The sequence below is a fragment of the Cygnus atratus genome, chromosome 9 (genome assembly GCF_013377495.2).
Source record: "Cygnus atratus isolate AKBS03 ecotype Queensland, Australia chromosome 9, CAtr_DNAZoo_HiC_assembly, whole genome shotgun sequence".
NCBI classification, from domain to species: Eukaryota; Metazoa; Chordata; class Aves; order Anseriformes; family Anatidae; genus Cygnus; species Cygnus atratus.
The window spans coordinates 5,057,755-5,072,632 of record NC_066370.1 but is presented as its reverse complement, the minus strand read 5'-3'; the positions used below and the strand labels follow the sequence as shown (position 1 = coordinate 5,072,632).

At 48.0% G+C, this 14,878-nt stretch overlaps 1 protein-coding gene across 1 annotated transcript; it reads right to left on the bottom strand.

Moving 5' to 3' along the window:
• On the bottom strand, positions 1–879 carry LOC126913411 (RING finger protein 223). The gene has a single exon (XM_050712595.1). The coding sequence runs from the start codon at positions 877–879 to the stop codon at positions 1–3; it is 879 nt and encodes a 292-aa protein (XP_050568552.1).
• Between the last annotated feature and the right edge of the window lie 13,999 nt (positions 880–14,878).

The window sequence follows — 14,878 nt, the reverse complement described above, 5'->3', positions numbered from 1 at the left end:
CTACGTGTCGGTCCTGCGGGCTGCCGCCCGGCCCCGCGGGGTGCCGTCGGCCGGGGCCCCGCCGGCGTTGGCCGCCGCCTCGGGCCGGTACTTGAGCCAGCAGATGAGCCAGGTGACGACGACGGAGAAGAGGGCCAGGATGCTGGCGACCGACAGGCAGATGGGCCCCACGGGCGACGGCGAGGCCGAGGCGGCGGGCTCGGCGCCGTACTGGTTGACGAAGATGAGGCCGGTGAAGAGCAGCACCACCATGGAGAGGAAGGAGACGACGACGCACACGCAGCCGGCGCTCAGCGCCGCCCGCTTGCAGCTCTGGCAGCTCTCGCACCCGCCGCCGCCGCCCGAGGAGCGCGGCCCGGCCCGGCTCGGGGCGGCGGGCGGCGGGGCCAGGGCGGCCGCCGCCTCCCGGGCGCGGGGCGGGCGGCGGGGCGGCAGCGGCGGCAGGCGGTCCTGGGGCAGCGGGTCGCGGGCCCGCAGCTGCGGCGGGCAGGCGGCGGCCAGCTTGGTGTTGACGGGCAGGCCGTGGACGCGGTGCTCGGGCAGCGCCGTGCGGTGGCGGCACAGCGGGCAGGCGAGGGAGCCGCCGCCCGCCCGCCCCGCCGCCGGCCCCGCCGCCGGTCCCTGCTCGGCGGCGGCCGGGGGCTGCTGGGCGGCCCGCAGGTGCAGCTGGCTCAGGCACTCCTGGCAGAAGGTGTGCAGGCACTCCAGCAGCTTGGGCGCCCGCCGCTCCAGGTCGAAGTAGTTGTAGCAGATCTTGCACTCGTAGTCCTCGTAGCTGGGGGCGGCCGCCGCCGCCGCCGCCCCCCCGGCCGCCGCCGCCTCATCGTCCTGCCGCCCGCCGCGCCCTACGCCGCCCTTCTTCTGCGCCGGCTCGGCCATAACATGTCGCCGGAGGGGGACGGAGCGCCGCGGAATGGCGGGGGAGCCCCGGGCGCCCCTCGGCCGAGCCGCGCCTGGCGGGCGGGCGGGCGGCAGCCGCCGCCTCCTGGCCGCGCCCGCGGGCTGCGGCGAGCCCGGGCCGGGCCGGCGGCAGGCGAGGGGCGGGGAGGGGCGGGCCGGGCCGGGCCGGGCCGCGGTGCCGCCGGGCTGCCGCGGGGGGGCGGCCGGAGCGCGCTGCCCGCCGCCGGGGCCGCCCCGGGCCGCAAGGCCGCGGCGCTGAGGGAAGGGCCGGGGGCTGCGGGGGGCCGTGGTTGTGCTTGGGGCCGTGGAACGGCCCGAGCTGGAAGGGACCCGTAAGGGTCACCGAGAGCAGCTCCTGGCTCCACACAGGTCTACCCCAAAATTCAGACCGTGTGACTGAGGGCACAGCCCGAACGCTTCTTGAAGTCCGACAGGCTCGGTGCCGTGACTGCGTCCCTGGGGAGCCTGTTCCAGTGCGCCACCACCCTCTCGGTGAAGAGCCTCTTCCTGATGTCCAGCCTGAACTTCCCCTGCCGCAGCTTGACACCATTCCTGGGGTCCTGTCGCTGGTCACCAGAGAGAACAGATCGGCACCGGCACCCCCACTCCCCCTCGTGAGCTTATTTCTTGAAAGTAAGCTCACCTTCGTGAACTTCACTTCTGCAAATGGAGTCAAAAATCCCCCCTTTTTAAAAGCCCACACTGGTCTGCAGCCTCAGGGGCATTCTGCCCACAGTCACCCGAGGGACCCTTTCAGTGTTAGCTTTTCTGGTGCTGCATAGCATCCCTAGGGAATTTGGAATATACAAGGGCTAGATGAAAACAGTCCATTTTTTACACTGCACCTCATTTCATTTACTTGTGAATTCTTGAAGTCATATAAATATATATTTTTAAGGGTCTTTGTCTGCTTGCTTGTTTGCTAGTGCTTCCCAGTTTAGCCTTGCCTTCTGATTTAATTAGTTCATTGTTAAGTTTCAGGAGGTCTTGAATATGGGTGTATGTCAAATTATCCCAGGTGCCACCCTTTCACTTAATATTTTTGCAATTTTCATAACCCTCCAGCTTTTGGTTAATTTTCAGGACACGTGAAAGTGCCTAGATCCAAGCAAATTGGAATTAATTTTTCAAGAAAATTATTTGAGGCACTGTATCAAAAGCTTTAATAAAGTCCAGATATATCAACTGTGTTTCTGTTTCAGACTGCTTTGCCTCTGTCTTTTGTGTTCTGAGTTTTCTTATCTGAGTTGTATCTGCCTCGAGGTCAACTGAAACTCCACCTAATGAGTATATGAAAGTCAGCATTGGGAAAGCTTCCTGTAACTCAGGCATGAAAAGCACACAGGCAAAAAATGGCAAAGCTGAGCATAACTGAAAAATAAAAATGCTAGAGGTGAAATTAGGATGAATTTTACTTTTTTTGATAAAACTAAGAATGAGAAAAACTTGTGTTTTGTCACAGGAACTAACTCCATCACACCCAAGCAAGGTTATCTTGTGGCACGAGGTCTTAGAGAAGACTTAATGGAAGGTAGAAGCAGGATGGAGAATTGTGACAGCAGCAGATGTCCCCATCCCGGCGAGTGGTGAGCTACTGCTTTTGTCTGCAGAAGGATGCAGCTCGTATTTACCCGCTTGTATGGCCGGTGGTTCTTGTGCTGTCTGTCCTGACCCTTTGGCTGGCATGGGGCATCGTGGTCACATAGTGAGAGGCACAACCGAACGCCGTCCCATTTTCTGTTATTTTTTTCTGCTGGACCAACTCTGCAGAGCAGGTTGCTGCTGCCTGGTTGTGCAAGGCCTGCAGCCAGCGCAAGGAGAAACACTGGTGGCTGTGGTCAGGAGAGGAAACGAGGCTGGGACCACAGCGGCTGTGATTTATGTACACTTACCTCGCTGTGGAACAAAACCACTAATGATTTTAGCCCTCTTGTCAGCCCAGCGCCATGCCACCTGCGTATTGGGACAGCCTGGTCTGGAGCAAGGCTTGCACACCAGCGTGTCAGCCTGCGGGACGAGCTGCCTGCCCGCATCTGCTGGCAGCCTTCTCAGTGAGGGTGAGCGGCTTTGGTGGGCAGGCTGCTGCTCCCGCGGACATGGGCTCCATCACCCGGGTCCCCAGGGCGCCTGGCCTCCATCCCGGCTGGATTCTTCCCTTGTCCAGGCCCGTCGTTCTCTCCAGGTGGAGGAACTGGACAATGAGTACAGGTAAACATTTTCATAGGCCTTTCATTAAAGGTCTCGTGGGCTGGAACTGAAGAGAATAGAAATGTCTCCAGACTTTGGAAGAGTTACTGTCATTCTCAAGGTCCAGATGTACTCTCTCCTTTAGTTGCTTTAATTGCAATTAGCATGTGTTTTTTGGACTGTCAGCTTGGAGGGCCTGTTCTTTAATGGAAAAGTTGTATTGGTTATTGTAAAAAAACCTGAAATGCAGCTGAGCTGATTCTGAGGGCTGACTTTTGGCTGAACCAGTGTCTGAGCCTTTGGATGTTATTCAGCAGAGGTTGTGTTATGAATTCTGAGCAAAAGTGGCAAACAACCCTTATGAAATACACATTTTTCCACTTAAAATAATCATCCCGCAGCTGGTAAGAATTGATTTTTTAGCATTTTAAATATTGTGCCTGATTTACCCAGTGCAGCATGCCAGTTCTGTGCCGGTGTAAGCCTTGATCCCAGAGGAGTTGTAACAGTGAGAAATGAACCCACTGATGAGCCAAGCCCCAGATGTCGCAGAAGAATCCTCACGTTGGTCACAAGGAACGTACTGGCATGCATCTCTAGCATAGCAATAGAGTATTGTTTAGCTGTTTTAATTCTTTAGAATTTCTGTGTTACTGTACAATAAGTATGTTTAATGAAACTTGACATCTTGCTTTTTATTTGTAGGTAGGAAGGACGCTACCTCTGATGCATACATAAGACAGGAGTGGATCGGATGCCAGCCCATTCAAGGTAAAAATGCTACGAACCCCTTTTTGATGCCCATGTTTTCCATACATTTCAACAATTAAGTAGCTTGTATAGGACTGATGCGAAGATCACTGAAGTCGCACAGCTCTTTGGTAAGTCCTTGTGGTTTAATTTGGTATCATGGTTGACAACAGAAGCTTTTTGCCAATATTTTAAGATCAAGAGTGTCTTACTTTTATAAAAGTCTGCTTATTGTATGAGTTTCTAGAGTGCATTACGTAACTAAGCCTAGAGCACGTTTGGTAAATATTTAGAAGAGAACCGTCTTGCTTTTCATCCTTGTACTCAAACTCAATTTACATGGGTTTCCTCCTCCAGCCCCATTTCCACTCACCTTTCAGGGGTAGCAGAAGCTGCACATTACATTTATGCCCTATAATTGGATTGTGGGATGCTGCAACATCATCTTCTGATTTCTTCACGTTAACATTTTATTTCATATAATGTATTTCTGAATAATTTATAATTAAAGTGCTTTTTTTACCTTTTCTGTCCTGGAACTACTTTTGCAGCTATTGCATGTGTGGTTTATTGCATTCAGTACAGAAGGGAATGCTAATTTCCAATAGTATTTGTGTGCCATTTTGGGGAGCTGAAAAAGGAAAGAGAAAGGATTATAGTTATGAGCAATTCCACATCAGTCAGAGCAAAATGTGTTGTTCTCTTAATGCATACGATATGAATGATGCAGAGGTAAATCGCTGCGCAGGTACCATATTTGACACCCCTCTCCTCTCCAAAACCCTCTTTGTTGTGTTGTAGTTGCTAAATATGGTCCTGTGTCAGTTGCCTCAAGCAACGAGGAATGTGTGAAACATCCCAGATTTTCTAAAAGTGAAGCTGCCTTCTCCTGAAAGGTGAGAAAGGCCAGGAACTGACATTGTGTCTTGTTTGCAAGCCCTGACAAAACTCTGGCGCATTTGCAATAAAAGGGTGAGGGACGTGGGCTTTCAGCTGGGAATGAACACATCCGACACCATTTCTGATTATTCCCACCCATAGGTTTTCCACATCCCTGTGTTTTCTGCATGTCACAAACAGGCAGCCGCATGGTGAGATTTGATTAAGACAAGATGAAGAAGCATTTAAAATTAGGGGTGTACGTCCATCAGTGCAATATCCTTCTCAAATAGCCCAGGTTGAACGGCAACAAGGATCATCACTAGACTTGCTACCCAGAGTGAACTCATCCTGGACATGTTACTTAAGCCGATGGCAGGCATGGGCTAACCCTACCTTTCAGGCAAGGGGGACTCCAGTGATTTAATCAAACAGTTAGTAACTGTTCTTAAATTCGTGCAGACTTCCAAGTTAGTTGCAGCTTTAGGAACAAATGTATTTTTTTAGAATTTGCCTTCTACTGAAACACACTTCTTCAAACCCTTCATTGATGGTATAGCTGAGAAAATAATCTAGGAATTGCACTGATGTAACTGTTTTTTTTTTTTTTTTTCCAAAAAGAAAATAGCTAAAAAGGGGAAAAAACTGAACTGGGAGAAGTCCTTTGGTCTGGACAGTAGTGTGTTTCCTGCATAGTATGGTAATAGTGAACGCTGAATTTGATGTTGGAGCGTTAATTTAGGTGCTGGTGCGGGGCTGGCAGAGCTGCGTTTGGCTTGGCTGGTGCAGCGTGTGGCTGCAGCGAGCTCAGCGAGGAGACTGGGCGTTTGGGGATGAGGGACATCACGCCTCACGTAGCACCTTGGGGCTTATGTTAGCTACAGGTTAGGGCTCTGCTGGCCACATTAAAGCACCCGCATTTGAAAATACTGCTGAAATGAATAATTACCAATAATAGTGGTTAGTGTAATTACTGAATAGCAGCATGGCTATTTGCTATTGGGCAGTAACTTCCTGCTACCCAAATTGTCCTTGCATTCTACTGAGACAGAAAAGCTATTTCTATGTGGAATCACTTAAAAAGATTATGTAGTGCTTTGGGAACTTTATTTGCAATACACAATACCGATTTCAGTTACAGCTTTTGTTACAGCACATCATTGGCATTGAGTTGAAATAAGGATGGTTATCTTCAAACTAAAGTCCCGATCCAGTGAAGTTGGTAAGCATTTTCTCATCAGCTTCAAAGGGGACAAATTTTTATCCTTAGTAATGACAGGGACACATTTTTTTTAACACAGCTTGGAAAAAACTGCTATTGCCCAGACCACAATATTATGTATATGTGCTTAAATCAATTTTATTCAGAATGAGAAACAGATGAAGGATTTGGAGATTTTTGCATTCGTACTATTGCATCAGTTCAGATAATAAAATTGTGTTTTTTTGTTGTTGTTGTTTTAAGCTGAAGCAAGCACATGGGAGTTTCTTATTTTTTAGACAAACTTTAACATCTCACAGGAAATATCAGATTTAAAATTCACATGATGTGAACCTAAAACTGGATCTATTGCTAACCTAAGGGGCCATTTCTATCAATTTCTCTGGGCTTGAGGTTTGTTTCAATTTTCCATTGTAGATATATTCCAGGTTTATGCTCAAGAAGCTCCTATGTTGGCAGGGGAGAAGACACTTCATAGGTTCACCTGAGCTTCCTCTAAGGTAGCTTGTGAGAGGTGGCTTGCAGAGCAGCAGGAGCTTTGAGTACCAAGTGTTAGGGATACATTAGGAACAGCCACAGACCACAACACAAAGCCTAATTTTTCTACTGTATCCATCAGCAGCATGTTCACTGCGTGCGCTTCTGGTGCCCCTTCTCTAGGAAGGCATCTAGGGCAGAAAATATTCAGGAAGAGCAGGGAGGAGGAGAGGCTGCGAAGAGCTTCCAGGGGAAGGGAAGCAAATGGTCTGGAACCGCACGACCTGAGGAAGAGGCAGCTCAGAGGGGATGCAATAGTGGTCTGGCTGTCTCTGCTCAACCAGCCAAGCAGCTCAGACATAGCAAATGAATCTCCGGCATTAAAAGGGCCGAAGACTGCCAAAAGGGAGGCTGCCAACTTTTAAAGTGGCCCCGCCAAGGGTGACTGTAACTCTAGAGGGAAAGGGATATCTGATTTGTTACTTGGCATACTTTCGCTGTATATTCTGTTATGCTGGCCCACTCATTTTCATAATATTGGAAAGGAAGATGAGAAGCTTGCTTCTAATGGGTTGATTAGATATTAAATATTTTGGAACAAAAAAGGCTAGCAACTGGGATGTCTTTCTGATGGGGGTGAGAACTCAGGATGTTAGATTTGGAGAAAAAGCCCTCCAATTAGCTGAAAATGCAGTTCTAGCTGAGTCAAGAAAGAGACTCCTTTATCCCAATTTGAAATCTAAATTACTTTAATTGAAGAGTATATGGTTCCTGAGTTTTATGAGTAGGAATAATTGGAAATGAATTCAATTGCAATTTTTTTTTGGTACACAATTGTTTTTCCCACAAAAATGTGGACTAAATTTGTACTCCCACTAGTGAGTGCCAATTTGGAAAAATTCCACTGAATTCATTGCAGCTACCCTGCTTGCACCTTCCTTTGTGAGTACAGAATCAGGCCCTGCGTGCATAATTTCTCCACTTTTAGACCTGAGGGAATATAATCGGGAGCCAGGCTGAGGTCCCATTTCAGATCAAGTCTTTCATATGCAGATTATAAAATCACTGAAAAACAAGCTTGGTTTGGCAGTTACTTTAAAAGAGACCTTGGGTGATTTTATCAACAGCAGACGAGGCAATTCATTCTTCATGCTAGGAATCACCATATAACTCATTCTGGGAGATGCGATCTATACTGACTTTTTCACGGTGAGGGAAAAATACTGTATTTGGGAGATTTCTTAGGGCCACTTCAGGTCTTCTGCCCTCAAAAACCTCATCCCATAATCTCAGAGAAATGTCTTTACACAATTTATTTAGATCAATATTTTTGTCTTATTTATTTCTGTAGTCTTGTCTCATGTCTCTGACTGTCTGAAGCTTCAAATAAGATTTCAGAAGCTCATCCAAAGTTTCTATATTAATTCTATTAGAAGCATGGACTTTGAGTTAGCAGTGTGGGTCAGGTTTGTAGATACCAAGGCAGGAAAGCACCCAAGGATTGCATCTTTGCTCAGATCTTGCACTGCTAGAGACCTCGTAACCATGAAGAAGGGGAGTTAAAACATGATTTTGTCTTCAGCCATTGCCAGGAAAGCTGCTGACCAGATGGATGATCCATGAGGGATGTGAACAACGGTAGTTAAATGCTCAGGAGTTGCTACCATTGTCTTTCAAAAGAATGTGTATTCCCCAAATGAGCACAAGTAAATAGAGATAACTATTTATTGGGCACGCATATCTTCTGTAAAACAATGAGGGAATGGCTGAAGTCTTGTTCTCGGATTATTTTGTGGGTCAGGAACGTAAAGCAGTGCCTTATGAGTAGTAAGGTCCAGCATGCCAGATACAGCTCTGGGTATTCAGGAACACTAAAGGCTTAGCACAGCTAAAGCACAATTCTCCCCTGCAAAAAAATACTGACAATACCTGCCATTTGGTGGTATTTTGATGCATCTCAACAGCAAAGCATCTGCTCTAAGAGTGAGGCATGGGAGAAAATAATTTCTGTGGTGAGTTACAAGAGGCAGGCTCAGTGCTAGCTCCAATCTGACGTGGGATGATGGAGCTGCCCAGGCAAGCTGCCTCCCCAGTGCTGTCCCCACGGAGATGCCAGTGAGGGCAGGAGAGCCCCATATTTCTGTCTCTCTTTTGGGTCCCTTTTCCTTCCTCCCTTCTCCAGTCTGAGGACGTTGCACCCTGCTTCAGAAGGTGCCTGATGCTCAGGAAATACATGGGTTTGTGCCGTGGTTTACGCTTCTTGCAGTGCTTGGGCCAGGCCTGTCCTGACACAGGCAGTAAAAGTCCTGCTCTGGAATGGTGCAGATCGCCTTAACGTCACCTGAAACAAAGGCAAATGCTGTCAGACTGCCTAATGGTTGTTTCTATCTACTATCCCATAAAAGATGTACATATATATCCTTCTTGGTGTACTGCCAGTCAATCAATGTTAAAAAGTTGACATATGGGTGTGGGATTTTTTGCTGCCTTTAAAATAGGATCAATGACATTAAGGTTTGTCAAGTAAATAGTAGAAATAAAGCAAAAAAACCAAGAGCTATTTATGGTTTTAGGATGGCATCTGTAGGGTGGGTGGCAGTAGAATGAAAAGCAGAGAATCTCAAGGCTCTCTGTAGCTGAATGAAAAGACTGAACATACATTTTTGGTGGTTTAAGAAGCGGTGGTTACCCAAGGTTCATGCATACAAGCAAAATAAACCCTATGAACTAACGTGCTGTCAGTAGAAGATTTTCAGAAAGGATTAGTGTTAGGCACTGTACATTTACAAAGCTCTAACTAAAATATGAAGATATACTTAGTTTATGACTGACTGCAAAAAATCAGGGAAGAAAATTGAGCAGAGGGAAAAAAATGAGCCAAAGTAAAAGAAATCAGTAGCCCAGACAGTTTGCAGGTTCTCTCCTTCTTATAGGATAGAAAAACGGACCAAAACATTTGCCAGAAAGTGAGGTTTTGTACCACAGCAGAATGGATTCAGTTCTGATGTCTGGGTTATCATGCAGTGGCAATGCCCAGCTTCGTGTTGCATACGCAGAGCTTAAGGGAAAGAAAGAACAGCTCTCAGCCTGTTGCATTCCTAACAAATGCTTGGCAGCAGTGACTCATGCCACTGATAAACACTTAGAAAACATCATGCTGCAGCTTCAGGAATGATGGCTGAGGTTTCCTACATGTAAGGTGCCACTGAAGAGAAACTATGAAGCTGCCTGGGGGAATGGGACCTGGCTTTTAAATCCTCAGCTCTGAACAGGATGGAGAACCACGGAACAACGTGCAGCGCACAGAGGGCTCTGGCAGTGGTCTCTGCTGGGGCAGGATAAGCCAGTGCTGCCCAACACCAGTGGGTATCAATTTCTTCTCCTCTGGGAAGATTATGTGATTAACATCAACAACTCCTTTCCGTCAGTTTTCGCTCAGTTTTGTACGTGCTGGATGTGAGGGCATCCATCAGCGACCAACAGTTCAGAGAAAACACGCCGTGGTCATGCTCTGTTTGTGCACAGGGGCGCCAAGCAAAACCGACCTTTTCAAGAATAATGGCTTGCTTGAAAGACAGGGAAGTTGTAAAAAGAAGGGCGTTACACCGCGTTCAGTAATAATTACTCAAGAACTGTCATGTTGTCACCATTTCTTCATCTGCCGAGTGAGAGTTTGTTCAAGATAGCGTGCTAAGAGATTTCTGGGAGTAAAACAAGCAAACAGAAAGCCTGTTTGTTCAGCTGACCTCTTTCAGCGGAGACCGCATCTCTGCAGGGCAGCTGCCCCACGAGACTGGCGGTTCTCGGGGAATCCATTTGTCGTGATCTAGGAGCCCCTCCATGCTCCAGACAGATGGCTTTACGTGGCCGGTTAGCAGGGGTTGCCGAATTGCCGTACCAATGTGCTGTCCATCAGGCCAGGCACTGACTGCCCCGAGCACAAACACGCTGGGCAGCGCCTGAGCACCACGGTGAGAGCTGCCAGGAACTCTTCCCCTGGTTTCACGTACATCAAGGCAAAACTCAGCCCAGAGAGAGAGGAGTTTTCACCAATTTAGGCCTCGGCTCTTGTTGAGACAATTTTTCCAGAGGGATGAGATGGAATTGCGAATGAAACCAATGCAACTCTATTGATAGTCAAAGTTTTAAAAATTCTTAGGGGTTAAGTTAGTTATTTAAACACAGTGTTATTAAATTCCATTTTGTCATCATTTTCTCCAAACACTGAAACAGCCAAGGTGTGGGATAAGCCTACAAATAACTAGAAATGTTGAGAGCACCTCCAGGAATTTCACAGTAGAGATGCATGCAATTGAAGTGTCCAAATGATATGGTGCAGAATAATTATTTAAATGACATGCTAATCATTGCTGGAAATTAGCAATACCATTTCAAGCAATGCAAATCATAAGCAATTACATAGCATTATCTGGTTACTTACACTACAAACAGAAAAGTTAATTATTCCTACCCAAAACAGCAGCAGAAGCTTCAGCACATTCTCCTTCCTGCAGCTTTTGGAGATGCTTTCATCTTTCCAAGTTCTGAAATTCACTTTTCTTTTTGTACTTAACATTCTCTCAAACTGGAAAGATGACCATATATATGGTAAGGATTTAATAAGAAAATTACGTGAAAGTTATAAAAACAAGGGTCTGCAATTCCATTTTTTCTGTGCCTAAACTTCCAGGAGTTGATGAGCTGTTTGGACCTTACAGGAGTGATATATTTAGCACACACAACACCGTGTGCTGCTGGAGCTTCACATTTTTGAGACCATCTGTGCAAAGACAATTGGCTGTGTGTTCAGGGCACTGAAGGCAGCTGATGTATCAGAAACATGTTCCGATCTCACCATGCTGCTCAGCTAAGCTAACGAAGAAGGTACTTGCATAGAAAATGCTTTCTCAAAGCCAGAAAAGCCATGCAAAACGGGCAGGCTTGAAACCCATTACAGGTGTGTGGACTTCTGTTGCTCTTAATTGAGTTGGTTTTGTGTTATACCCTCTCAAATGGAGATCAAATCTGGGAGAGATCCAGTGAGAACAGTGCCTATCCTGGGCTTCCCATGGCAGACATGTAGCTGTTCCTGCTGCTGCAGAGCAAAGCCTGGTGAAGCTTCGTGTTTCATGTTTTTTATTGACCTACGTTGCAAAAGTTTGTTTTTTTTTTTTCCCCTCAGAAACCTTCTATTTAAAAATAGAATTTTATTTGAACTTTGATATGCATTAAATCAAAAGTGAAGGATTGAAGTGCTGTGAAAGCCACGTTTTCTGGTGGGGTGGTTTCTAAGGGCACATTGAACAGCACTTTGCCATCTCTTCAGCTTACTTCACAATCTTCACTTCTTCCAGATAAACTGAGAAAGCTCCAGTTTGTTCCCTGGGAGGTTGGTGGGTGGTCGGGTCTGACATGCAGGAGAGGAGTCACCTATCCAAAATAATGTGTTCAGTAATGTGTCAACTAAATAAAAAAGAAATTGCAGGAAACTTATAAAAAGGGTAGTCAGGACATTGGTATTAAAACTATACAATTTTTAACAGTTTCCTTTGCAATTTGAAGAGTGAAAAATGCAAATTACCAAAAAACAGTGAAGGAAGATGAAAGTGAGCTGGGCTCTGAAGTATATAGAGAAAATGACTGAGGATAAAGAAAAGATACAGGATGATGCTGGTGAAGAAAATGTGGCCAACACCTGCTTAAAGACAACATGCCATGATGCCAACGCATCGTTGGGATTTCTTTCTTCACTGCGTGGCCAAAGGAGCCTGTGTAGGTGCCTGCAAATGGTGCGGCAGAGGCATTGCAGCCCAGCAGCCCAGTGGCGAGCTCTATGGGTGCCGAGCGTGCTGGTGTCCACTCCATTTCCCCCCTCACTCTCTGCCTTGGAGAAGCAATGTTGTGGTGTTCGTGGGCACAAGGACAACCTGCCACCACCTAACACGGCTGAGGTGCTGCCCTTCAGAGTGAAGCCTGGTTGCTGGCTGCGTTTGCTCCTTCAGCCCCATTTCCTCAGTTTATGAGTCAAAACAAGACTCGTCTGACTGTCAGAGCTGCAAACAGGCTGGCATCTGAAAGCAGAGCTGTGTTCTTATGGCAGCATTATCCTCCCCCGGTCGTGGAATTTGTACTTAGCTCTCAGCTTTGTTGATGCTGGAGGCAAAATGATACACTGGCATGACAGCGACACGTGTTGTTGTTAAGGAAATGCTTTCGGTGCAAGGCACTATTTTCAGCTTACTAAAAAGTTATCCTTTGTTTTCCCATCTTGCGTGCTCAGCCCAGACGTGAATTTCCTCCCTCATGAAAATGGCGCTGAGTGCTGACCAGCTGCTGGGGAGACGTTTTGGCCCGAGATGAGGTAGTTTCACCGGTTAAAACTTTTAGAATGTTCTTTGCAGCTGGTCCTTTTACACACTCTCAGAGCTACATAGCTCGTCCTTTGCAGTGGTCCTGCTTCCACTGCTTTTACAGAAAACTGCATTTTGAAATGCCAGAAAACCTGCATGGGGCATACAGAGTGTGGGATGGGCACCTCCTGAAGATTTCTGTGTTTCTTTTTCGTGTTTTCATCTTTCAAGGAGCCAAATCCTGAGTGTTTTTGTTGGCAGTCAGAGATAATGTGAGGCAGGTCTCAGGAAAAGGGTATTAGAGCCTTGCTCTGTAAGAGGAACATCAAGAGGAATGATTCATACTCTTGCTTTGAACAAGAACAAACAAGTTGTTCCATGAGCAGTGCCAGTGATAAAACAAGCTTCCTATAGATGTGTATTCCAAGTTACTACGAGCTTTCCACTGCAACAGTCACTTTTGTGCTCTCAGTTCTCTCATCAAACCCTCCATCGTCCCTGTGGCCCTACACTTTTACTCTGTGGTCCTTCCTGTGATCCCATAATCTGCCCTGCAAGCGTCCCTGTCCTTCTGGAAAAAAATGAGCTGCATGGGGCCACCCTGCGGCCCACACCGTGCCATTTCTCTCAAACACTGCAGGAGTGCAGTTCCCTGGGGACCTCTGCTCCCACAGCGACCATGGCTCTGAGGTGTCAGTGGTTCACCTGGTGGTAGGGGCAGGAGGGTCGTATTGGCATTGTCTTCCTGAGAAAATTGCCAAATGCCAACCAGGTGTTTTCTTCCCTGAAAACTCTGTCACCTCAATCTAAACTGAATCGTCTCTTTCATTCTGGACATCAATCTCTGTCAGGAACATAGTGTTCACAAATCCCTTTGCTTTCCTTAGCAAAAAAAGGGGTCATGAACTTCCACCAGCAGCTAATGCACCCCTTGCCATGCTGATTCAGCGAGGCTCAGACATCTGGCCCCGTCAGGCATCCCCACAGATCTCCTCTGCTGGATATTTGCACCCTTGGGCCCCCCAGCACCTCAGTGCCCCTCGAGGGTCGGAGCGCTGCTCTGTGGGACGTGGCAGGCAGTGCCCTACCCATGCGCAGACTTACCTCGCCCATCTGACTCGAGGACTGAAGGCATGCCTAAAGTTCCTTAGGACCAGGCATGCCTCAAACCCATTTTGGTTTTTATTTTCAATGAAACCACATTTCTGGCCTCGCTTTTTCTCCCAGTGGTTTCTGTGTGGGTGGGGAACCACTTGCCTCACTTCTTCTGGGGCTGCCCCTTCCACACAGCATGGGAAGGGGCTTGGGGCTGACCCCAGCCTTTTGTCACTGAGGCTACCCTAGGGACACACAGGGGTAAGGCTGTGCAGAGTACTGCCTCTGCTAAAATAATCTCTGTGTCTGTTGAAGTAATCTGCTGCTGTCATCTAATGCCATGGGTGTCCTAAGCCGCAGCCAGGAAAATGGTAAACTCCTAAAAGTACATCCCTCCTTGGCTTTTGTGAAGGCCACAGTGAACAGAAAATAAACCAAGAGCTGGAAATCATAGAATCATTAGGGTTGGAAAAGACCTCCAAGGTCATCTGGTCCAACCATCACACTACCACCAATGTCACCCATTAAACCACGTCCCTAAGCACCACGTCCAACCTTTCCTTGAACACCCCCAGGGATGGTGACTCCACCACCTCCCTGGGCAACCCGTCCCAGTGCCTGACTGCTCTTTGAGAAGAAATGCCTCCTCATTTCCGACCTGAACCTCCCCTGGCGCAACTTGAGGCACGCCGGTTAAAACAAGCAATACCCAGACACCTATGTACACAGGTATGACTTTATTTCCCCAGACACGTCTATACACGTGTGTATTTATTTCCCCAAACCCTGTCAGGCGGCCATTTTATGGGCTGAGGGACAAGCGCTCGTGGAGCCAGTGGGCGGGGCCTGGCGCACCTACGGGGCGGAGCCAACCCCCGGGGCGTGGCCGGGAGGGGGCGTGGCCTATCGGGGTGTGTCCGAACGGGGCGTGGCTTAGCGGGGCGTGGCCGGGCGCACCTGCGGGGGCGGGGCCGGGCGGGGCCGGGCACCTGCGGAGCGGCGGCCGGCCGGGCGCAGC

What these genes read in the sequence shown, in the direction of transcription:
- LOC126913411 (XM_050712595.1), bottom strand. Translation starts at nt 879, where the DNA reads ATGGCCGAGCCGGCGCAGAAGAAGGGCGGCGTAGGGCGCGGCGGGCGG.